The sequence below is a fragment of the Sus scrofa genome, chromosome 16 (genome assembly GCF_054392235.1).
Source record: "Sus scrofa isolate SSC_HxYL_T2T_F1_AM1 chromosome 16, Sscrofa_HxYL_maternal_Yorkshire_Landrace_v2.0, whole genome shotgun sequence".
Taxonomy (NCBI): Eukaryota; Metazoa; Chordata; class Mammalia; order Artiodactyla; family Suidae; genus Sus; species Sus scrofa.
The window spans coordinates 36,174,417-36,201,288 of NC_139398.1; the positions used below are offsets into that span (position 1 = coordinate 36,174,417).

General features: G+C 34.2%; 1 protein-coding gene and 1 non-coding gene across 5 annotated transcripts in view; both read right to left on the reverse strand.

The window, feature by feature from the left end:
- RICTOR (RPTOR independent companion of MTOR complex 2) overlaps positions 1–26,872 on the reverse strand; it is a 140,120-nt gene that overhangs the window by 44,762 nt on the left and 68,486 nt on the right. For all 4 annotated transcript variants that reach the window (XM_003359762.6, XM_005672429.4, XM_085002122.1 and 1 more), the window contains 13 exons: positions 24,795–24,921; positions 20,996–21,165; positions 14,981–15,048; positions 13,839–13,906; positions 10,445–10,527; positions 9,288–9,375; positions 6,989–7,079; positions 6,809–6,875; positions 6,581–6,661; positions 4,102–4,202; positions 1,253–1,418; positions 860–961; positions 700–746 (listed from right to left, as the gene is read on the reverse strand). In XM_003359762.6, coding sequence (XP_003359810.4) covers positions 700–746; positions 860–961; positions 1,253–1,418; positions 4,102–4,202; positions 6,581–6,661; positions 6,809–6,875; positions 6,989–7,079; positions 9,288–9,375; positions 10,445–10,527; positions 13,839–13,906; positions 14,981–15,048; positions 20,996–21,165; positions 24,795–24,921 — 1,259 coding nt within the window. The remainder of the gene's footprint in view (positions 1–699; positions 747–859; positions 962–1,252; positions 1,419–4,101; positions 4,203–6,580; positions 6,662–6,808; positions 6,876–6,988; positions 7,080–9,287; positions 9,376–10,444; positions 10,528–13,838; positions 13,907–14,980; positions 15,049–20,995; positions 21,166–24,794; positions 24,922–26,872) is intronic.
- On the reverse strand, positions 8,666–8,768 carry LOC146395510 (U6 spliceosomal RNA). Its single transcript, XR_014831646.1, has one exon. It is a non-coding gene; the product is annotated as a U6 spliceosomal RNA (small nuclear RNA).

Here is a 26,872-nt window from a genome sequence, read left to right on the forward strand (position 1 = left end):
GGAACCTCCATATTCCGCAGGAGCGGCCCAAGAAATGGCAAAAAGACAAAAAAATAAATAAATAAAATAATAATAATAATGTTAATGATATGAACCCCTCAAAAACATGAAGTAAAGGCCCTCTTATCCAATGAGATCAACACTGGCGGTGGGGTAGTCTAAACTTGGAAGACATAAAAATGCATGGGGTACTAAAAAACAGCACAATACCCTGAAGAGCTATGAACATTAGCATGTTTTATGGAAGGTGTGGAGAGCATCATCTTGGTTAAGGAGAGTGTAATGAGGAAAAAGAATGAATAATCCTCCAAGATGAAAATGAAAGTAGAATTGGAAGATTTAAAAAGGCCATCATTTTGAAAGGGAGACACTATGTCCTTACTATGCCATCTTCCTACATAAGGGCTAAGATTAGTACATGGTCAATATTCCTCAATTTGAGACACCTTTATCTCAAGTGCTTCATTTGTTTCAAAACTAAAACCAGAATGTAAATAACCAGAAAAAGAATTAGCTGATACTATCCGGTTATAAAATAGAACCATATACAAAAATGTACATATGTACCTAGTGAACACCAACTATTAAAATGTACATAGATGTTTTTAAAACATCAATTATTACTTTTAGTAGTTATCAAGCATAATATAATTCAAATCTAAGTTCTTTAAATTTAAATGCAAAACAGTTCTTACATACCTGTGCAACTGTTCATCTTTATAGTTTCTGAGATTTACATTTGGCCACTAGAAAAACATAATATATTACGTATTTATCACTTCCTAAACATATAATTTTAATGAATTATGATAAATAATAAAATGAAGATAAGCCATTTCCAAGAAGTAAGCTGTCATACCTTAAGAATGGTCCCTATAAGATTCCAATTCCATTCAAGATTCTCTTTATGTTGAAGGACTTGGCTATCTCTAAGATTCATTAAAAGAGCTTCTTCTGTATCCTAAAATCACCAGAAAATAATAAGAAAAATTAAGACAAACTGTCCTCACATTAAAAAAAAACTAAGTTCAAGTCTTAAAAAGAAAGATTTGGCATCTAAGGAGCATTATCAATGTTTTTAACTTTAAAAAGTTATAAAAACACAGCTCTTAACTGCCTAGTCATAAAACTTAGAAGGCTTTTGAAAATCCACATGCGTGAATAAAACTGTGAACTCAAGTAAGTGCATGCCTGCTAAAATCCAGTGCTTAAAAGAATTAGGAAATGAAAAATCGCAACTTCATGTCAGTACCTTAAGAACAAATATATCTTTCTGAACTCGGAGATATTGATCCCGTTTCTGGTGTGTTGCAATTGCTTTCTGAATAATGTGATCTAAATGAAGGCTATAAGGCTTAGGTCCTCGTTTCTTCATTTCATGGAAGCGTTTTAAACAGTTCAGGGCTGCACTAGCTCGCCTAATGAGAAAAAAAATGCAATTAATATTGTAGCAAGGCAAGTGTAATTTTAAACAAATCACTTTGGTAAAATTACTCCATTAAAACTTACATAAATTCAGGCTAGAGATTGTTACTAAAAAGTAAATTATTTAATCGAATTTGCAACTACAAAGCCAAAAAATAAATAAATAAACAAACCCAAGATTGCTGCTGATTTGTATGAAGAAACACTCATTATTTAGACTCAACTAAACATACTTAACTATTCTTTTCTTCTATGGTGGTGGGCACCTTTTGTCTGTTGATTTTAAGAACTGTTTTCTCAGAGTTTCCCACCGCGGCTCAGTGGCAATGAACCCAACAAGTATCCATGAAGACGCTGTTTTGACCCCTAGCCTCACTCACTGGGTTAAGGATGTGGCATTGCCACAAGCCGTGGTGCAAGTGGCAGAGGCTGCTCGGATCCTGCATTGCTGTGGCTGTGGTGTAGCCCTGTAGCTACAGCTCCAATTCAACCCCTTGCCTGGGAACTTATGTATGTCATGGGTAAGGCCCTTAAAAAAAAAAAAAAAAAAAACTACTTCCTCAAGGTCGGAACCTAGTTTTCTATATTTACTTTCTAAAGTTTTAAAATTTTGCTTTTCACATTGCAGTCTTTAATCCATAAGAAACTGATTTCTGTTTATGGTATGAGGTTGGATAACCAATGATTCCAGTATCATCTGAACCGTCTATTTTCCCCACTAATCTGCAACTGTAAATGGAGTTCTTTTAAAATTTATTTTTAATTCCCTTTTTGTGGTGCATAAAAAGTATAATTTTTAAGAATTTGGTAGCAATTAAGAGTCAACTTCACAAATTCTCATAAATACGAGATTTAAATCGGATTTAAAATATAAAAACCTTGAGATTTGCTCAGATTGGCAAGTACTTACCAGTAAAAACTTACTGAGCTTAAAAAAAATCATTTTAAGAATACTATTATTACTAGAATTTTGAAGGTAAATTCGAATTATGGATGAACCCTAAAGTTCATGGCCATAATCTAACCCAGATACTTTAGGTCTACCAGGCTTTGGGAAAATATATTTTTCCATCATCAAACTACTAAAATAAATGTGAAGTAAGTCATAATGAGAAAGACAAATACCATATGATATCACTTCATATGATATCACTTATATCTGGAATCTAAGATATGGCACGTATGAACCTTTGCACAGAAAAGAAAATCATTGACTTGGAGAACAGATTTCTGGTTGCCAAGGGGGAGGGGGAGAGAGTGGGATGGACTGGGAGTCTGCGGTTAATAGACGCAAACTATTGCCTTTGGAATGGATAAGCAATGAGATCCTGCTATATAGCACTGGGAACTATATTTAGTCACTTATGATGGAGCATGACAATGTGAGAAAAAAAGAATGTATACATGTATGTGTAACTGGGTCACCTTGCTGTACAGGAGAAAATCGACAGAACACTATAAACCAGTTATAATGGAAAAAATAAAAATTATTAAACAAAAAAGCTGAATGCCACCACTACTAATGTAATCCTAGAGTCAAAACCAATGGTCATTAATGCCCTCAGTTTATAACACAATTTCAGTCTGTTAAATTATAGTGTTTTTACTGACAGACTTAAAACGAATTTACAGAATATTATTTACTTAGAGTGAGGCCCTTATGTGTACTTTTGAATTAATAAACTACACTTGTGAGAAATGTAACTGTTAACAAATTCATAGTTCTGATAGCCACTGAACTATATTTCAAAATAGTACAAAAAAAATGAAGTCTAAATATGTAGATTTTTCTGATCATAACAGAAAAAAAGATAGCCCTCGACGAGACATAATCTTTACCAAATGAAAACAGATTCCTACTATCACTTTCCAATTAAATGCCTCCATTTTAAAATTCTAAATTATATTCTATTATTACCATTGGAATTACAGCAAAGCTACAGCTATTAATACCATACTTTAGTTTATAAATTTTATAACTGCAATATTTCCTTCAGTATTAAGAGTTTAGCTGACTCAATGCCTAGAGTATGGGTTACTAAATTCCAACATTTTTAACCACACATTTACATTGTTAGTCTTTGTGCTTTAATTCGAAATAATTCAGACATGGAAAAAGAATTACTACTCAAAACATAAGAGTCTAAAAAACTCTCAATTCCAGCATTTTTACTGATCTGATAGAAAGTTATGGCCTTGTCCAGAAACATGCTAGAAAAGGTTTTACTCAGCTAAAATGCTTTGTGGCTTAAAATACAAATTAAAAGAATGATTAATTTTCCTCTCATCTGAAGGCTTCCCTAAAGAATTCCCAGGCATGGGAGTTCCTGCTGTGGTGCAGCAGAAATGAATCCGACTAGTAACCATGAGGTTGCAGGTTCGATCCTTGGCTTCGCTCAGTGGATTAAGGATCTGGCATTGCTGTGAATTGTGGTGTAGGTTGCAGTTGTGGCTCAGATCTGGCGATGCTATGGCTGTGGTGTAGGCTGGCAGCTATAGCTCCAATTTGACCCCTGGCCTGGGAACTTCAATATGCTGTGGGTGCCGCCCTAAAAAGAAAAAAAAAAAAAGAATTCCTAGGCATAATCTATATATAGTTCTTTTTTAAAGGAGATAAGGTCATCTAAATGGGTATTAGGTACACCAGGCACAAGCTACTCTAGAACTGATACTTACAGTCTCTTTTCCTTGGGAATATCAAAGGATGCAGCCATATTCATCAGGGTTGGCAGGCAGTGCAAATGATGGCTATGTGAATGAGGAAGAATTGTGTTTGCCTGAAATGAAACATAACATTTTATAACAGTTGAAAAATGGAGTATTTTATGTTACAGATTATCCACAGAAATGTTAAATACTGAAGTTTTACCCATAAAGTTAATTACTTTCCAATACATACTTATTATTTTTATCTTGCTTTCAACAAAGATGAGATGTAACAAATATAAAATATAGAATATTGCATTAATAAAACTCTTAAATTTCATAGATCCTTTAATATTACATTAAATTATAATTTTTAAGTGATGCCTGACTAAATTCATTTCTTAAACTACCGAAAAGGACTATATAGGAATTCCTGCTGTGGTAGAGTGGGTTAAGAATCTGACTAGTGGCTCAGGTCGCTGTGGAGGTGCAGGTTCAACCCTCCACCTGGCACAGTGGGTAAAAGGATCTGGTGTTGCTGCAGCTGCATCTCAGAGTCAATCCCTGGCCGAGGAACTTGCATATGCCATGTGTACAGCCATTAAAGAAAAAAATTAAAAGAAAATAAAAATTTAAAAAAATAAAAGGACTATATGTCAAAACTTAGATCCAGTGCTATAATGGTATGTTAAAAACAGCATTTAAAATGCTAGATGACAATAACTGTAAGTTGACTTCTTCGGTTTAAAAACTACCTTCTCAAAACAAGTTTGTCACATATCCCATCTTTAAAATAAGAAACCTGTTTTCTGCTTTCCAAACAAAATCCTACCACTCATTCCTCTTCGTACCAATGTATCTAAATAAATTAAGTGTAGAAACCAGAAGATGTAAAAATAACACGCAATGAACTAACACCACTGTACTCAAAATGACCAGCTTTAATATTTCAAAGGAATCATAGAATTCTGGTATATGGGGGAAGGGAATAGAGGAAATTTATTAAGGAGAGTCCATTACATAAAAGCAAATAATTCGAGATATTGATCTCCTTACAGGAAATGGTATTTTAACTAAAAAATAATCACACCTGAGAACATGTAATATTACTTAATTTTTTCATTGATGGGCTGAAGGAAAATAGAGCAAGTGGTTAAGTAATTTATTGATATACAAAACAGTCATCATTAAACTTTGTAAGGTAAATTCTCTTTACCTCATTCACAAAGCCCAAATGCCATGTAGAAAAACAATCTGGTGACAGAGAAGACCAAAAAACTACAAAAACAAAAAAATACTCTGCCAATAATAACACAAAACATAATTTTAAAAGATTTTCCGTAGGGTTACTTCTTGCTTAAAAAAGCAAAAAGTGGTTCTTTTTATTTAGTATTTTATTAACTAGTAGGTAATAAGTGACTTATAAATACAAATTTCTATCTTGCAAATGATCAGAGTACCCTTATTGCTTGATCTGCTGGGAACAGAAAATGATCAGATCACTGTGCTAGCATCCTGTTTCCAGAAGTTGCTAATGTCATAAAATCGTGGCCAAAAAAAAAAAGATTCCCAGCCTCTGAACTCCAACCTACAAGTTTACAGAGAAGTATATATTCAAATAAGGCAGCGACATTTAGATTTTTTTTTTTTTTACAAAGTTATCTAAAATTCAGACATTGACTGTCATATAGCAATTCTATTCCTAGTTGACTGAAGTAATATCTATAGTTTTGTAATTTCATGCTTTTCAGGTGGGAAGTCTAAGAGAAGGATTTATAGGGCTCAAAATGTCAACAACAAAAGTGAGCATAGGAGTTCCTGCTGTGGCATAAGGGGACAGGCAGTGTCTCTGGAGCATGGGACACAGGTTTGATCCCAGCCTAACATAGGGGGTTAAGGATCCAGCATTGCCACAGCTGTGGATCAGACCTGATCCTTGGCCAAGAAACTCCACATGCTGAGGGGTGGCCAAAAAGTAAAAATAAAAATAAATGAGTATAGGAAGTTCTCGTTGTGGCTCAGCGGTATAACGAACACAACTAGTATCCACAAGGACTTGCATTTGATCCCTGGCCTCGCTCAGTGGGTTGAGCGTTGCCATGAGCTGCGGCGTAGTGAGCTGCAGTGTAGATCACAGATGCGGCTTGGATCCTGCACTGCTGTAGCTGTGGCATAGGCCAGCAGCTGTAGCTCCCATTTGACTCCTAGCCTGGGAATTTCCATATGCTGCAGGTGTGGCCCTAAAAAAGCAAAAAATTTTTAAAAAATTAAGAAAATAAATGAGTGTAAAAAAGCAATATTTAGTACTCTATTTTTTTATATTTTTTCCTTTTATAAAACTAGCCTATATAAATTAAGATATAAGGTATCAAGGGCTCTCTGTAATGCAAAGATTAACATTCAAATAGTTGTGAATTTTTAAAAAATAAACGCAAGTTTGTTAAAACAGTATGTTTAATAAATCAAAACATTACTGCCATGAAACATAATCAGAAGTTATTAAACTTACCATATGTAAAAGCTCTCCTAAAAGGATGGTAGCTCTAACTGAGATATGGTCATCACTGTTTGTTATCACTTCAACCAAACCCTTTGAAAATAAAAAAGAAAATAATATAGTTGCAAAATAGTATATATGAGCACATTTATCCATCATATATGCCTGTTGCTCTGAAAGAATCCTGTTAGAGAAAATAAAATAAACAAAACAGAATAAAATAAGGTTTATAAGTCTTACCTCTAAAAGTCCATTACGAATAAATGCTGAGAGTATCAGTGCCAAATAATTATCCATGAGGTCTGGCCTGGAAATAAGAACAGCACAGAAGCAGTTCAATATTGTTCCATATATTATAATATTTAACATGAAAACAGTAATTATAAGATATCTGAACTATTTTCTGTATCTAAATTCTACCTGGATCTGGCACGATGAGGAAGAATAGTTTTTGCTTCAGCTGCTACAAAGCCATCCGAAAGCCTCCAACTGTCTTGGAATCTACCTGGATCTAAAATAGTTAAAAATAAGTAGGTAGAAGAAAATGAGGTATCAATGAAACACTTCAAATAACCATCATATATAACCAGGATATAAATAGTTTTCTTAAATACTGGCTAAAAAAAAAAAAAACTCAGAAAGGTATATAGAAAAAAACTTTATGTACATGAGCACAGATTTAACTTCCTTCACTGTGGGACGTAGAATAATTTGGCCAAAATAAAATAAGAATTAAATAATATAATTTGAGAATCACATAGGTTCCTTATTATCTCCTCTTCCTTTCTTGATCCATTCTTCTATTTTTTTTGGTCTTTTTTAAAATTTAGTTTTATTGGAGTAGAGTTGATTTAAAATGTTGTATTTGTTTCAGGTATACAGCAAAGTGAATCAGTCATACATATAAACATGTTGTTTCCTTTTTCCTATACAGGTTACTACAAACTATTGAGTAGATTTTCTTATGTGATACAGTAGGTTTTTATTAACCATCTAATATATAGCAGTGTATATGTTACTCCTACCCTTCTAGTTCTTTCCTTCCCTCAACAGTTTCACCTATGGTAACCATAAGATTGGTTTTTGAAATCTGTAAGTTTGTTTCATTTTTTAAATAAGTTCTTTTGTATCATTTTTTATTAGATTCCACATATAAATGTTATCATATGATATTTGTCTTTCTCTGACCTACTCCACTCAGTATGATAATCTCTACATCCATCCATATTGCTGCAACTGACATTATTTCATTATTTTTTATGGCTGAATAATATTCCATTGTATATATGTACTGCATCTTCTTTGTCTATTCCTCTGATGATGGACACTTAGGCTGCTTCAATGTCTTGACTATTTAAATAGTGCTGCAATTAACATTTAGGCTCTTGTGTCTTTTTGAATTATTTTTTTCTCTGAACATATGCCCAGGAGTGGGACTGCTGAAACATATGGTAGCTCTAATTTAGTTTTTAAGGAACCTCCATACACTCCTCCATAGTGTTTGCATTAATTTACATTCCCACCACCTGTATAGGAGGGTTCCCTTTTCTGCACACCCTCTCCAGCATTTATTGTTTGTAGACTTACTGATGATGGCCATTCTGACTGGTGTGAGGTAATACCTCATTGCAGGTTTGACTTGCATTTTTCTAATAATTAGTGAAGCTGAGCATTTTTTCATGTGATTTAGCTATCTTTATGTCTTTGAGAAATGTCTGTTTATATCTTCAGCCCATTTTTCGATTCAGTTTTTTGTTTTTTTGATATAAAGCTCCATGAGATGTTTATACATTTTAAAGATTAATCCTTGGTCACTTTATTTGCAAAGATTTTCTCCAATTCTGTAGGTTGTCTTTCTGTTTTATGGTTTCCTTTGCCTTACAAAAACTTTAAAGTTGAATCAGGTCCCATTTATTTTTATTTTTATTGTTATTATTCTAGGAGGTAGATCAGATAAGAAATTGCTGCAATTTTTGTCAAATAGCGTTCCACCTATGTTTTCGTCTAGGAGTTTTATAGTATCTGGTCTTATGTTTAGGTCTTTAATCCATTTTGAGTTTATTTTTGTGTGTGGTATTAGAAAATGTTCTAACTTCAAAAAATATGGAACACTTCACAAATTTGCATGTCATCCTTGCACAGGGGCCATGCTAATCTTCTATCATTCCAATTTTAGCATATGTGCTGCCAAAACAAGCACAGTCCATTCTTCTATTAATTTCACTGCTCATTTCAGGTGAAATTCAGCTGAGTAATGTAGAAGAAACTAAATTCCTTTTTACAAATTTATCTGAGATTTAGAAGTTCCCATCTTGATGCAGCAGAAAAATATCCAACTAGGAACCATGAGGTTGCGGGTTCAATCCCTGGCCTCACTCAGTGGGTTAAGGATCCAGCATTGCCGTGAGCTGTGGTGTAGGCCAGCAGTTACAGCCCCGACTGGACCCCTAGCCTGGGAACCTCCATATGCTGTGGGTTCAGCCCTAAAAAGACAAATAGACAAAAAATTGAAAAAAAAAAAACTGAAAAAAAATTTTAAAAAAGGAAATTTATCTGAAATTTTACCTTTATATTAGCTTCATGCCACAAATATGCAGTAAGTAAATGATATTCAATGTTTGGTTCAGTACTTTTCCTTTGAGGGACTCTGCCTTTCTTAGATAAGCCATTTGAAGAATTGAAACATATGAATAGTGAGTGAATGCACTTCAATACCTACCTACACTGAGTAGTGCTTCTATAAACTCTTCAGTCACAACAGGTAGAGGAAGACGGAAAATATCATAAAGCACTTCAAGGAGACCTCGCTGCAAGTGCAAATAAAGACAGTTGATTTGTTTTTATGAAATAAATCTTCACTTAAAATTTTCTTAATGTCCCTATTCCCAGAATTAGAAGTTGATAAAAACACAACTACTGTATTTTAGAAAACCACCATATCGGGCCTATACTCGAGAAAACTACTGAATGCTTACTGCATACACATGATGTAATCTTTTCAATAAATCTTTTATTATCCCCATTGCACAGATGAAGAAAGATTTAAATGTTAAATGTAATTTGTCCAAAGTCATGAAGATAAAAATAAAACCAGGAGTCAAATCTCAGTCAGCCAGCCTCCGAAGAAGTCCAAGTTCTTTCCCCATCTGCTAAGTAAGAAGTCAATTGAACTGGAATCTCTGTTCTCTCCTTATAGATTTTTCCATCTATAATCACATCCTTCCGTTTCTATGGTCTAAATGCTCTTATTTTTAGTTCATATTTTAGGCATGGCACCTCTGGCTAATATATTTACTACTACTACTAAGAAACAAAGGTGCAAATTTTGTTCCTTTCAACAAAATTAAAACAAAAACATTGAAGGGGAAAAAAAGAATCACATGAAGTATTAATTTTTTTCCTCTAATTTCAATTTGTTTAACACAATTCCTATGCACTAATAATTTACAACTATATCTAATAAGTAAGCATATACACCATTCAATTTTAATCAAAACCACCGATCACTCATAACATAAAAACATAAGTTGGGAGGCATAAGTTGCATAAATACTGTATTTTTTAAGTACATTTTTCTGTATTGCTTGAACCTTTCACAATAAGAATGACCCTGTGTATTGTCTATACTTTTTAATGAATAAAGCACAATTAATTTCACATTTTTAATCTAATTTTAATACAGCCATAGTTCCTAATAACGGCATAGAACATCCTTAGGGTTCAACTAAGTAGTAAATATTTATTCATGCATTTTTAAAATGCTCTGTGATACAGATAAGTGATCATAAGGGAAAAGTATCAACTGAAATAACTTATTTCAATTAATTTCCTCCACTAAAAGTCAGGAATGAAATAATCATAGCAACTTTTACCTACCCTTATTTCCATATTTGGAATGCAAAGTACTCCAATTAGAGACTGAATCCCAGAGTTTCCAGGTTTACATAAATTAATAATACCTTAAAACAATAGAGAGAAAAACAATCACTGATTTGAATTTCAAAAAAAAGTTTCTAGTGAGTTCTGTGGTGGCCAGGGGTTAATGATTTGATATCATCACTGCTGTGGCTCAGGTTCCATCCCTGGCCTGGGAACTTCTACGTGCCGTGAGTATGGCCAAAAAGAAAAAAAAAAAATTCTATAGTAATATATTTCTGTACTAATATATAGCATACAGTAATATATTTCTATAATAATATATAGTATATATTTCTACACTGATATACATAATCTGTGACATTTTTCCAAGCTAAATTACACTATAATATTATTTGATTATCATAAGTGATAGCATATTTCTAACATCCTCTGAATTTCCCAATGGATTAAAGAGTTTCAATTTTTCATTCAAATTACTTCTTTTAATTTGTTTCATACCAAAAAAGGTTCATGAATCTGACTAGTCCTACATGCTGATGAGTGATCGCCAGGAGTAAGAATACTGGAGAGAATAAGACAATGTCTCGCTTATTTAATGTTCTCTTAACCTAAAGGGAAAAACTTAGTTTAAATTTAAAATTTACTGAACACACAGAAGACTATAACTAACAGACTTCAAATAAATGATACGGATCAAAACATTAAGTGAGGGAATTAGGTCAAATAATATCAAACATATTAACACTACGTCACAAAGGAAGATATATAAAGAGCCAATAAACATATACTAAGTGTTCAATATCATCAGTCATGGGAGAACTGCAAATAACATTCACAGTGAGATACTGCCACACAGCCACTAGAGTGGCTAAAGTTAAATACTGACCACACCAGATGATGGTAAGGATGCTAAGCAACTGGAACTCCCATACACTGACAATGAAAGTATAAAGTAGTATACATATTTTGAGAAAAGTCTGGCAGTGTCTCATAAAACTAAATACATATTCACTCTGACTCAACAGTTCTATTTGGGTATTTACCCCCAAAAGTCGAAAGTTATGTCCAAAAAAAGACTTGTACAAGACTGCTCATAGTAGCTCTATTTAGAATAGTCAAAAGTGGAAACAGGTCAGCTGTTCACTAACAGGAGGAAGGCTAAAAACATAGCGATATATTCACCCAGTGGAATACTACCTTGCAAGAAAAAAGAACATATTATTGGTTTATACAACATGAATCAGTAGCATTATGTTGAATCAAATTGGAATCATTATGTTGAGTGAAAGAGCCTTACACAAAAGTATACAAACACTTCCACTTACATGAAGTTACAGAACAGGAAAAACAAAAGTATACAAACACTTCCACTTACATGAAGTTTCAGAACAAGAAAAACTAATCTATGATAAAAAATAAACCTAACGGTGGCTGCTGCTTATGGGAGTGAGGTCAGGGATTAACTAGAAAGGGACCTGAGATAACTTTCTGGGATGATGGCAATGTTCTATATCCTGAAAAGCATTTGGATGCACAGGTGTAAGTATTTGTCAAAACTCAAATGGCAGGTTTAAGATTTGTGCATTTCACCATAAGGGATAAATTTTACCTCAAAAAAACAAAAAATAAAAACAAAAAAACCCAGAAATAAAAATAACCAAATAAGGTCCCTAAACAAATATTGAATTCTAGGTGATAATGTGCACGCAGAAGTGTTTAGGAGTCAAAAGTACTTAATTCTGCAACTTTCTCTGAAACGTATTAGAGTAACATACAAGTTCCAGTGAATTTATAGAGAGACACAACACAAGCAGAGGGATAGATATATATATTAAAGTAAACAGAAAAATCTAAGTGGCAGGAGTATATGGGTGTCCTCTGTATAATTCTTCTGAAGTGCCCTGTTACCTCTAACATGTATTTTTATGAATAATACGCATTTTCTCTTTGAATTTAGATTCTTAATTCAAATTAAAACATAATAAATAGATGGACTTACTTAAAACATCAAAATGGTGTTTCTCAAACTCTGATGTCTGACAGTATGTTGAGAGATTACAGATTAAGATATGATAATCTGTAATCATAGTCTGCACTAACAGGGAAAATAGGCTACTGGAACTCATGAAGAAACTGTGATCTAAAAGTTCATTTATCAACCAGTTATATGGATTTTTACATACAGGATAGAAAAAAACATTACAAATATATAGAAGTTTACTTAACTCCCACAGAATTCCAAAGACCCTAATATTATTTAGGAAATTATTTGTGAGAAAATGTTTTCAGAGTTCTAAGTTGAAGAGTATTTGTCTTAATAGGAGGGAAAGAGACTCCTGACTTTTTACATTTCTAATGATGGGTTAGTGTATAAAGGACTCTGCGACAAACTGGAACACAGCAGAAAGAACACTTCAGAAAAACAGGAGACTGACAGAGACTAGAGGCACAGCAATGAGAGAGTAGAGACTGAAATAGGGAAAATGAGAAGATAGTAGTTCTGATGGTTAGAGGAGCACAGAATTCATTCTGGGGGAAAGCAAAAACCACTCTAACGGCAAGGAAGTTGATGAATTGTAAAGAATGGTGGCTTAGCTTCAGAAGACAAAGTCATTATACCTTCTGAGATCAGGGCAGTGACAGTTAACCTTGGCAGGAGGACGTGTTGGTTTCTATGTTGAAAGTCTGTGTGAAGGCTAGTAAAGTATAAACAAGGATATGTGATGGTTGAGCCCTCACAGAATCTTAGGTTGTCCAAGACTATAAGGGGAAATAGGCAGTCAAGAGGTATAGCAAGGTTAGGGTTTTTACTAAAATGTTAAGAGGCCAGAGGAAATCTTTATACATATATTGACTAAGGGCCAGGTCTATGGCTGGGATAGACATTTTTATGGAAAAAATATGTTAGGTTACCGAGGCATACAGCAATGTTCAGGTAAATTTTCTTGTTCTATTTACTTCAGCATTCCTTTGTATACCATCCCTTAAATTATTCTACAAATAAAATTCCCCCTAAAATTCCAAAACAAAAAAATAAACAAACAAAAAGAAATTTGGGGCTACTAATGGTCTAGCTTTGCTTATTTGGTAATTGACGACATTCTACAACATCATACTTTTAGGTGGCAAACTTTAGTTACACAGTCAACTTTCTTAAATATTTTTTGGTATAGATCATGTTTAACTTCTTTTAATTGCCCAGGTTATCATGAGTACTTTGACTTAAAAATGGTCAATTTTAATACTTGTATACAAACCTCTCAATTTTAATGATACCATACAAAGGAAGACTAGGTTAATATCTAAATTCGATGCTGCAATAATAATTTAACATTTGAAAACAGTCAAGTTTTTCTTATTGGATGTTACAAAGCAGCACAGAGTAACTTACCCGCCCATGATCGGAATGTTGCTATGATTCCCATTTTACTGGCTAGAAACCTTGCTTCTCTGTCTTCTCTGTTGGGTGGGGGAGGTGTCGGCAAAGAAATTAAATTTAAAGTAAGTGAGTTTTTCCTGCTACTGTATCAGAGTAAGAGCTATCATTACTTAACATTTAAATATTAACATAGGAAATTAAACAATATAAGAAAAATAAAGATAAGATCTACTTCATAGCAATTATCCGATTATATACCGATAAGCCCCCCTTCACATTTAAAATTTACAACATGGTTTAAAACAAATTATAAATTCCACTTTTCTACTGAGTTCTACTTTTCCTCTCTTTCTGAAACTATTCTTAACTTATTAGCACCTTTAATTAAGCGTTAGAGACAACACCAGCCTGCTTAATAAGCATCTCTCAAAATAAGTATGTCTGCAATCCAACATTCCTACTATGCTATACCTGATGGTATATTTATGGAATTGTCATTGGCAAAATCTTCACAGATAACACATTATTTGAGCCCTAAATCAATTTGAATATAGTTATTCCAAAATACCAAGTAAACTTGTGCTTTCTTCTCCAAAGAGACTCTGAAAATTATCCTTATATATAGAAAATAATCTTTTTTTTTTGGCTTTTTAGGGCTGAACCCAGAGCACATGGAGGTTTCCTGACTAGGGGATCTAATCGGAACTACAGCTGCCAGCCTGCACCACAGCCACAGCAATGCAGGATCCAAACCATTAGAAAATAACCTTTATCTCATTTTCCTATTAACCTCAGTCTCAAAATTCTACACAGTAGTCTTTCTGCTTACTTAATTTGTTAAAGCAGCTCTTCATTCTATTCACTGTTATTTAATTCTTTTAGTGTCTCAATATAATTATGCTAAAAATATGTACAATAGAAAACCTATTAAAGATCTAGGTTTCTACTGCAGCCTATCTTACATTTTTTAAAATAAGAAACTAATTCCAAGTTTTTAAATTTACCAAAACTTAATTTTAATTTTTTAAACCATAGTTAATTATGAGAGAACTACAATATAACCCTATGAAACAGAAAAACTACTGATTTTGCTATGGCTCTACATATAATCAGGCAAAACTAAAGGTTTTAACAGCAACGCACAAGGTACTTACTTAAGCTGTCCTTCAGCTGTATCTGGACTATGTCTGTAGTGAAAATCAGTATAGGGTGCTAAAATTCGCTGATTAAAAAAAAGGCAAAAAAAGAAGAGGAAGAAAAAGAGTCCTTATTATAAAATGCATTCTTTTTGCAATAAGGGAAAATTCCACTTCACTATAATTCTAATTGGATACACTGCTTGGGAGACTTATTTCTTCGAAGTCATCATCAAGGAACATATTTGAATTATTTTTTAAATGTACAAATTGAATTTTTGAACTTTTAAATTGACATATTATATATGTATTAAATAGTGTACAAATCATGAAGATGAGGTTTGACAGATTTTCTCAAACCAAGCACACTCCCTGTAACTAGCATCTTCAAAGCCTTATTTCTCCTTTGTACTCACCCCAGAATTACTATCCTAACTTCTAACACTATCACTTAGTTTTGCCTATTTTTTTTTAAATGGGTGCACCCATGGCATAGAAGTTCCCAGGAAAGGGACTGAATCTGAGCTGCAGCTGGAGCAACGCTGGATCCTTTGATCCCTGTGATGGGCAGGGGATCAAACCCACCCATACACAGTGCCCTAAGCCACTGCAGTCGGATTCTTAACCCACTGTGCCACAGCAGGAACTCCTAGTTTTACCTATTTTTGAACAATTATTTAGATGGTTTATTTTATAAATTATATTTTCATTTTTGTTGCTAGTATCAAGTTTTTTTTATGTATTCTCATATTTAGTGACCCTAACCCTAACCACTGTTATCTCATTTACCAACCCCCCTGCCTTATCTATTACATTATTGTGGTCTGATTTTTAATTTTAAATATAATATAAAATACATAACACATGACAAAGATTGCTTCTGACAATGAGTAGTCTTTTATTTTATTTTTGCTTTTTTAGGGCTGTACCCACAAGCATTTGGAAGTTCCCAGGCTAGGGGATGAATCAGAGCTTCAGCTGCTGGCCTACGCCACAGCCACAGCCACACAGGATCCGAGCCATGTCTTCGACCTAAACCACAGCTCACAGCAATGCCAGATCCCAGACCCACTGAGAGAGGCCAGGGACTGAACCCGAGTCCTCATGGATACTAGTCGGATTCGTTTCCACTGTTCCACAACAGGAACTTGCAAGTGAGCAGCCTTTCATATTTAGTCATATGTATGTCTTTTTTGCCACCCTTCATTCTGTCCTGCATTCCTTTATTTGTCTCAGATCATTTTCCTTTTGTTTAATCTTCCTTTGTGTAGGTATGTCTCATATTATCAACAACAATACATATTTATTTTCTCACATGGTTTCTGTGAATTGGAATCTAGAAGAGCTTAGCTGCGCAATTAATGGCTCAGGGTCCCTCAAAAGACTGCAGTCAAAATATGGGTCAGGGCTGCAGTCATCTTTGACTAAAGCTGTAGGATCTGCTTAAAGATGGTTTGCTCACAACATGCTAATTGTTGGCAACAGGGCTCAGTTCCTCCCCATATGAGCCTCACTACAGGCTGCTTTAGTGTCTTCATGACATAGGGCAAGCAATCCAAAAAAGAACAATGTTTCTTTAAATTCCCTTGGATCTTTTTTAGTCTAAAAATTCTTAGACATTTTCTATGGGTTAGGTTGACATTATTTACTTTCGGCACTCTAAAGATGCCATTCTATGTCTTCGGGTTGTATTATTTCTAATGGGAAATCAGCTGTAAGATTTGTTCTTTTGAAAGTAATGTCTTTTTTCCTCAAGCTCATTTTAAGATTTTTATTTATCTTGATTTTCAACAATCTCATCATGATGTGCCTACATGCTTACATGCTGTTTTCTTCATGTTATTTTGAGTTTTCTGAGCTTTATGAAGTTTTAAAAACAAAAGTTTTGACCACTATTTCTTTGGATGTTTGCCTCTGCTCATTTTCTCTCTCTTCTCCAAAGACAACAATGATGTTTTGTTCCTTTTGTCCTGTTCTGTCCCTTTCCTTTCTATCTCTCCACCCCCACCATGCTTTACTTGATATTTTTATTGACTTTTCTTCCAGTTTAGCACTATCTGCTCATCTAAAAAGACTTTTTAATTGTGTCAAGTTCAGAATTTCACATATTATATTTTTCAGTACTAGTTCCATTTGATTCATTTTGCATCTTCCAATTATATGGTGAAATTCTCCATTATTTCATCTATTTTCTTCTTTTCCATTTTCCTTAACAAGTTAATCATGGTTGTTTTAAAGTCTTTTTGCTCTAGCTGAAATATCTGGCTCACCTGTGGGCGTGTTTCTATGGAACTTCTTTTGAGTTTTCAGTTACATAGTTATTTTTTTGGTGTGACATTCAATCAAATTTCTGAATGAAATTTTATGAAAAGTGATGTTATCTCCATCAGAGATAGTTTATCCTTTCCTTTGTTAGTCAGGTAGATTAAAGGGATTGATCAGTTTATCCTAATCACCAGTAAAGTTGAGAGTACCCTCAATTTTTAGTAAGATCTGAGAGTATCTTTGGATTTTCTGTGTTCCTAAAGTATGGATCTCCAATACTTTTCAATAGATATCTTAGCAAGCTCTTTTTTCTCCTCAACAGTGAGAGATTGGGTAATTTTTTCTACATATTTCATAAGTTTTGAACTTAGATCTTTAGCTATCCATCCAGAATTGCTTCAGAATTTGAAGATGTCAAGAATAGGAAATCAGCAATGAAATACCCATTTTGTCATTTGATTATCATCACACAACTGCCAAAAGCTGTTCTGGTTTTTCAGAGCTCAGGAAAAGCCAACTTGGATTTTCAGCTTCTAATTTTGTCCTGATTAGCAAGTGGCCCCAATCAGTAAGTGGCCCCAAGAAGAAAAAGCAACTGCATAAAATCAGTGTAAATTCAGAGTTCCCATTGTGGCTCAGTGGATTAAAGAACCTGACTTAGTATCTCTGAGGATGCAGGTTCGATCCCTGGACTTGCTCATTGGGTTAAGGATCCAGAATTGCCGAAAGCTACAGTGTAAGTCGAAGATGAGGCTCGGATCTGGTGTGGCTGTAGCAGAGGCCGGCAGCTCTGATTCGACCCCTAGTCTGGAAACTTGCATATGCCCCCCTCAAAAAAAGAAAAAAAAAAAAAAATCAGTGCAAATTCACTGCTTCTTATTAGAGGCCTTTCAACTTCTGCCCAAGGCTCCCCCTCCGAGGAGGCCATGCATCTTATATACTGGAGACATAGCTTTCTACTGTCCCTTCCTCAGATTTCGACATTTTAACTTCTGCTCTCCATGGATTTTTATTTCAGCAAACTTCTGGAGGGGCAAATCAAATTGATCTAGGGACTTTTCATATCTCTAGACTTGTCACTGCACACACATATGCCTGCCAAATACACTGGTCTTCTACTTAGGCCGAAATCATGTTCTTAATTAACCTCTAGCTTGTGGCCCACATCTGCAAGTGTTCCCAAGGGCATCTGTAGATCTTTAGAGCAACTCTCAATGAATTTTCTCTCTTTAGAATTTCACCCCTTCTGATCCTTATTGCTCTCAAAGCTCTATACTGTTTTAAATACATGATTTCCTTAATTATTCAACTTTTCTAGTTTTCCATAGCAGATGCTATAAATCACCCTATCCCACTCTGAAATTTAAAAAATGTTATTTTTAAAATCTAGTATAGGAGTTCCTGTCGTGGCTCAGTGGTTAACGAATCCAACTAGGAACCATGAGGTTGTGGGTTCGATCCCTGGCCTTGCTCAGTGGGTTAAGGATCCGGCGTTGCTGTGAGCTATGGTGTAAGTCGCAGACACGACTGGGATCTGGCGTGGCTGTGGCTGTGGCATAGACCAGCGGCTATAGCTCCGATTAGACCCCTAGCCTGGGAACCTCCATATGCCGCAGGTGCAGCCCTAGAAAAGACAAAAAGAAAACAAAAACAAACAAGCAAAAACAAATAAAATCTACTATAAAAAATTACAATTATAATTTTGAAGTCTTTATAGACCGACTATTCTAATAACATTATTATACTAAATCTACATTTTTTTCCTATGTGAGGTCAAATTATATTACATATAGCAGAAACAGAAGCCTGGGTAAATTTAAAATGAATTTTTTTTTTTTTAACAGAAGATTTGGGCCTAGTAACAGACAGTAGCCCTGAAAATAAGAGTCCTTTGCACATGGAAAAGAAGTGAAAGTTATGGAGTCAGAATGAAAATTGGTAAAATATAACTAGTAAAAAAGGAGGACAATATTCTCTTAGCTGACTCTAAAGTAGATAATGATGATAGTGATTAATATCCAAGGCAATCAATATTTATTGAATACTTATTCTGTGCCAGGCACACAAATAAAAAATTTATGTAGATTAGAACTAATATATGTAAAGCACCCAGAAATACTGCCTAACTCATTATAAGCTTTACATAAGTGTCTGTTGCTTCCATTACTATTACCATTATTATTGTAATACTTAAAAACCATGACTTTCATTTTACCTAGAAAAAAATGGGTCCAAGAGAGGCTAATAAATTGCCCCAAATCATAAAGCTAATATTAGGCTGCAGAACAAAAAAATCCAGATCAGATCTGAATAATCCAAAGTCAATGCTCTCAATCCCTATGCGATTCCTCGGGGTGGGGTGGGGGAATCTTGTTAAGGAAAAAAAGAACTAACATTTGTGGCTTTAAAGATATAAACAAAGATAGGAGTGTACTTAAATGTCTATCATATTCTCTGAGGTCTTTTCATTTACAAAAAAGCTTTGCTAATCTGCTCTACAATTATAAAGGAATAAAAAAATAGACCTGTACATATTATAATCTTCCTTTACTGTAATCATTTCTCCAATCCTAAAATCAGTTTTTACACTTGATAAAGAAAAAAAGTGAAATGCATTGTAAAATATCAAAAATGCCAGCTTATTCCCACTGGGCTATCATGAATAATGTATTTAAAATCACTTATTGAGGAGAATATTGTAATTAACATTGTTAATGATCCAGGTTAACGTCAATTTTATAATCTCAAAATATTTCTAATAGCCCTGATAAAACCACAACATTTAAGGCACGTTTCATCAAATAATTTAAGCAGGAAAATTAGGAAACAATAAATCTTTTATAATTTGCATAATTTCATAACCAAATACAAACAAAGGCCTGGTTTAAACCTGTTGTGAAAACTATCTGCAATGGACAACAATGTAATACATTTACAAAAGTGATCTTTAAGAGTATCATTTGGGATAATTCTGTTCCAATCTCTACTACATACTTTATTACAGAAAAGAATGTATGATAGCCTTATTGTTTTGAATTGTAAAAAAATGAATTAGTAAAAAATTTTAAATTGTGTAATATTTTAAAAAGAAAAATATGTATTCTGTTTCTTTCAAGTACATACATGGTCATTAGTTGTCAAAGAGTACTTCCAAGTTCAGAGAATTTTAGCATGGTTTAATAAATAAGTAGTATATAATCAGCAGGAGCTATTCACACACAATTAAAACACTACACTCCTTAAAAAGAAATGGTCTTCTTAAACAAATGGGTAAATTTAAGTAGATAAATCTTACTTATGCTCTAATTTGCTTTGTCAAAAAATAAAGTTCATCTTCTATGTTGATGGAATACTCTTGAGAATTTTTTCAATTCAGTCCAAACTGAATGAGCTATAAAATATTGCTAGGAATAAGCCAGTCTTACTAGAAAATTTAGGTTTAATAATTTTATTTTTTTGTCTTTTTAGGTGCGCACCTATGGCTTATGGAAGTTCCCAGGCTAGGGGTCGAATCGGAGCTGTAGCTGCTGGCCTACACTACAGCCACAGCAACACCAGATCCTTAACCCAGTGAGCGAGGCCAGGGATTGAACCACTGAACTGCATCCTCATGGATACTAGCTGGGTTCGTTACTACTGAGCCACAAAGGGAAGGGAACCCCTAGGTTTAATATTTAATTCTGTGCTGCATTTATTAACTTTAAAATTTCAAAGAGTATGTATTTAAAGTCATATTTCAAAACTAGAAAAGAACATTAAAATTCCTACCTCTAATTCTACATCAGCTCGTACATATTGTCGGGTCTTTGGATGATTAAGGAGGTGCAAAATTGTAGTAATGAGAGCCTCATTTATTCGACTTAGTTGGCAATCGATCACATTTTTCAAGATGGTGTTTAGTCCACCTCGAAGGGCCACCACCTCTGGATTCTGAAGTGCTAAAAGTAAAAAGAAAAACTTAATATATTATATATGGGATAATTATCAGAAATCTGAGATTTTAAAACTTAATTTCCTTTTTCTGACTTGAAAAATTCTCTAATCAATGACAGGTGAAGGGGTACGAGGATAAAGTGTATCTAATTAAGAGTCACTGAACATACTTCCCAAAATCGTAATTTTTTGTTTCCTTAATGTCCCTGTATTGTTCTTCTTGTACCCTTTGCTCATGTTTTATTGAATGGTTCTTTTTTCCTGTGGACTTCAGTGCGTCAGAGTGGGAAAATCAGCTCTTTGTTTCACATTTTTTATCTGATTTATAATTTAACTTTAGATTTTAAGCTCTAAAACTTCTCCCCTACCTGAAAGACAAGGCATTTTCTTTGTAGGCACGCACACTAGTTAATCTGGGGTTGTTTTTTTTTTGTCTTTTTTAGGGGCACACCCAACGGCATATGGAGGTTCCCAGGCTAGGGGTTGAATCGGAGCTGCAGCTGCCAGCCACAGTCACAGCAACGCAGGTTCCGAGCCATGGCTGTGACCTTCACCATAGCTCATGGCAATGCCAGATCCTTAACCCACTGAGTGAGGCCAGGGATTGGACCTGCATCCTCATGAATACTAGTCAGATTTGTTTCTGCTGAGCCACGATGGGAACTCCTCACACATGTGTTTTCTAAATGAGCTCATGATTAACATTTCGGTTTTTAACCTGTTAGGAAGTTGACTTCGGCTTAATATGGATAAACTCAATTTTTTTCAAATGTTTAATCACTTAATTCAGCATGCTTTCCAAACTGATTTTTATAATTTTAATATACTGAAAATTTTTAGATATGAGGGTCTGCAACTTTTGATTCTTTTTCATTTTTTTCTTTCTTAATAACCTAGCTTAAAAACATGAGAAAAAAGTCTTTCCCTTCCCCTCCATTTATTTTTTTCAAAAATGTTTTCATAATTGAATTTCTCCTGCTTATTCTAGCTAAATTTTAAATTTAAGGTCCCTCTCCATTTTTTTTTTCTACATTGAGGTATGATTACATACAGTAAAACAGACAGATTTTAATGAGTTCAATAAATCTGAACAGTGTCTATGCTCTTGCAACCACTACCTCAAATAAGGTATAGAATATTCATCATCCTAGAAAGTTCCTTCACACCACTTTTCGATTGGTCCCCAACCACAACCAAGGCAACCAATATTCTCATTTCTACCTAAAGATGAGTGTTCCTTCTTAAAAATCAATTAAACAAACTGAAAAGTACCCTGAAAAAACATACACGTCATTTACATTTCTTACTAAGTTTGCTATATAGAGTTTTCTTTTCTACTTTGGAAATTGTATCTTTTTTCTATTATATTTACTGATTGCTGCTGAAATACAAAATAATCTATCAAATCTATATTTTCAGGTTTCCACTGTACTGAATTACTTAAGTTGTTCTTCAATTGATTCAATTTTCCAGACGTATCATCTACAAAGTATAATTTCTCCTTTCCGATATGTAAACTTCATTTACTATTTTGTCTTGCTAACCTGGCTAAAAGTTTTAAAACAACACTAATTAAGAGTTTTTTAAAGGATGTAGTATTTGTATAGCTCCACCATTAAGAATAAAAGAATGGTGATTTGAGATAAGTATTTCCGAATGTTAACAAAGTACATTCTAATTATTTTATGTATGTGTGTAACTGTGTGTACATGTGTATCTGTGTGTATGTGTGTATAAAATGTTTCATTTAAGAAAACAAACACGTTTCCATGTTTTTAATGCTCTCAATTAGATTATATACGAATTATTTATTCGTTGAAACAATTTTTTTAAAGACAAAACCATCTGACTGAGTCTTTTTTTAGAGGCAAATAATTCATCAAGTACCTCTCTGGTTTTTGATCCATCATGCTTCCTACCCTTTTCTTCTCCCATTTGGCCATATCCATGACATATGGAAGTTGTAGGACAGGGACTGAACCCACGTCACAGAAGTGACCAGAGCTGCTAAAGTGACAATGCTCGATCCTTAACCTGCTGTACCACAAGGGAACTCCATCGTGTTTTCTACTTTTTGAATCAATTGGAAATTAAATTTTCTCTGAAAACCCATTTATTTCAGTAAAATTTTTAAGTATATTTTAAAAAATTATCTCATAATTTTAAAAACTCCTATTATATTCTCTTCCTCGTTCTATATTAACTTGTTTCTCTGACCTTTGCATTTTTCAGATAGTAGTGTACATTTGCATATCTATGTATTATTGTTTTCTTCTTCCAATCAATGTAAGTTAGCTAATAATCAATCTAAAGACTCAAAATCATCACTGCTTCCTCCTGCTTACCTTAAAATTGATTTTTTTCCTTCTTTTTCTATTTTTGGGGTTCATTTACTTATTTTCATTACTTTTTGCTTAATTATAAAAGCATCTTTTGATGAGAAGTTAACTCTAAGTATACAGCTTTCCAAGCATTCCATACATTGACATGTGGTCAAATTTTTACTATTTTCAAAATTTCCTCAAATTTCTGACTTTGTCTCTAAATCAACAGGTATACTGGGTAGTATTTTAAAACTCTCAATGGTAAGGTTTGGCTCTTTCATTTCTTTAAATTTTTGTTATTAACTTATTGAGTATATCAAGAGTGAATGTAACCTATACCATTTCTACTTTTGGTGGGGAAAAATATCTTGTCATTTACAATTATATTTCCTTGGTTATAAGTGAGGCTGAACTTCTAAAATATTTTGATTAGTCATGCATTTCTTTGAGGATGACTTATTTTTCATACCAATCTGTATATAAATAAATTATTTACCTATCATGTTTGTTACATTTATTTCTTCTTTGTTTTGGCACTGAATGTTTTCTTATATTCTTATAATAAAATCTATAGCTGCTGAAATCCATTTGATTTCTTTTGAGAATTCAAAACTCCCTTTCTTTATAATGATAAGAGAAATAGTCATCCATTTTCCCCCCATGTTTTCCTTATTTAATTCTTTAATCCTGTGGCATTTATATTTATTTTTGTAATGTATGGTGAATTATTGTTTTTAACTCATATCAGAATACAGTGTAGTTAACTGTATGAGATCCAGACTTTAAGGGATTTTATTCTAACTAAAGGAATTTGGACAATTCCAATACATTAAATTTCTTTTTTACTTTTTGCTTTTTAGGGCCACATCCACTGTATATGGAGATTCCAAGGCTAGGGGTCTAATTGGAGCTACAGCTGCCAGCCTGCGCCACAGCTACAGCAAGGCTGGATCCGAGCTACGTCTGCGACCTACATCACAGTTCACAGCAACACCAGATCCTTAACCCACTGGGCAAGGCCAGGGACCAAACCCACAACCTCATGGTTCCTAGTCAGATTCGTTTCCACTGCACCATTGACGGGAACTCCCAATATATTAAATTTCATGATGAATAAAACTTTAAAATATATAGAATTTCAATGTCACTTCCAAATTATTTGTTTAAATAATAATCCTCTAGTTCTCTATCAGGAATGTCTGAATTTTTCATATATTTTTAATAACTAAATAATTCATGTATTAAAGGCATTAAAATGTTATATATTCTTTCTAAAATACTACATTTTTTATTACAGAGAAAATTCTGACCTAGTTCACAGATAATGGCAATGCATGCTCGAACCATTCTGTCTCTTTCTTGGAGTCCATCATTTCCAACTGCTATTAATGAGTTGGCCACAGAGCTAGGAAACAAGGAAGCATTCACAGTAATCATCTGTAACAGAGAGAAATCAGAAAAAGAAGTTATTTATTTCATAATACATTTTTAAAACCTATTTTGTTCAGCATGAGGTGTTTAACCCTATAGATAGAAGATTCAGGCATCAAATTTAATCTGCTTCATATGAACATGTCAAAGGACCAATAAAATAACTGATGCACTAAATGTTAATAATCACTACCATCAAAAAAGTTTTTTCTTTTCAGTAACTAGACAAAGTAAGTCAATGGTGACAACAGCTGCCAACATACTATTGTACTATTACATTCCTGACTCCTTCCCCATATATAACTACCACTAAGTCCTATCAATTTACCTCAATAACCCAACTCTCTCCATGATCAAAATCTGATTTGAGCCCTCATTCTTTCCTACTTTCAAAAAAATTTTTCATTTTTCTTACTTTGCTGCAACTAATGCCTAATAATCTTCCTATCTCTAGCTATCACATCTTATTATATCAAAAGGAAAAGTTAATAATCCATGATCTAGGAGTTTCCTGGTGGCCCAGCATTTAAGGATCTGGCATTATCACCTCTGTGACTCAGGCCACTGATGTGGTGTGGGTTTGATCCCTGGCCCAGGAAATTTCTTTATGCCACAGTCATGGCCAGAAAAAAAAGAAGAAAAGAAATAACCCATAACCTATTTTCTTCAAAAGTCCCTGTTTCCTTTTGGGTTGTTGAGAGATTGCTCTGACCTCTTAGAGGATGCCCTCAGGTCTTTGTCACAGGTAACTCACTCATGGTTATTTGCTACTTCAAGGTAGCCAGAAATCTCTCCATAAAAAAATTTTTTTTTTTTTTTTTTGTCTTTTTGCCATTTCTTGGGCTGTTCCCATGCCATATGGAGGTTTCCAGGCCAGGGGTCTAATCGGAGCTGTAGCCACCGGCCTACGCCAGAGCCACAGCAATGCGGGATCCGAGCCGCCTCTGCAACCTACGCCACAGCTCATGGCAATGCTGGATCCTTAACCCACTGAGCAAGGCCAGGGATCAAACCCACAACCTCATGGTTCCTAGTCGGATTCGTTAACCACTGCGCCACAACAGGAACTCCCATAATCTATTTTTAACACTTCAAAAATTGTGATGTAAACATTTTGTTCCTGGTGATAAAACTTTTGATGAATCTCATTTTAAATGAAAAGTTTAATTGAAAATAACATATTTGGAATACTAAAAACAGATAATAGATATCTTCAATTTGGAAGATAGAAAGAAAAATTTTACAATTACTGTTTAATAAAGACTATTTGGTAGATAAGGTATTTCAAAATTAACAGGTCTTTGGAGTTCCTCCTGAGGCACAACAGGACTGGAGGCGTCTTGGGAGCGCTGGGACACAGGTTCGATCCCCAGCCTGGCACAGGGGGTTAAGGATCCAGTGTTGCCACAACTGTGGCTTAGGTCACACCTATGGCTTATTTAGATCTGGTCCCTGGCCCGGGAACTCTATATGCCACAGGGCAGCCAAAAGAGAAGGAAAAAAAAAGAAAACAAATTAACAAGTCTTAGCATGAGAGTAGAAGAAAACATTGGGGATAATTAATTTGTTCTGGAGGTTACTATATTTACAATCCTGTTGAAAAATAAGACTTGGGAGTTCCCATTGTGGTTCAGCAGGTTAAAAACCTGGCATAGTGTCCGTAAGGATGTGGGTTCAATCTCTGGCCTCGATCAGTGGGTTAAGGATCCGGTGTTGCCATGAGCTGTACTGTAGGGTCGCAGATACAGCTTGGATCAGGTGTTGCTGTGGCTGTGGCATAGGCCTGCAGCTATAGCTCTGATTCTACCCCTAGCCTGGGAAGTTTCATATGCTGCAGGTGCAGCCCGAAAAAAAAAAGAACACTTGTACTATGACATAATTAGAGGATACAATATAACTAAATTAATATCCAGTAAAGTCCAATAAAGGTTCAAAGTAGAGATCTATATTGGCAAGA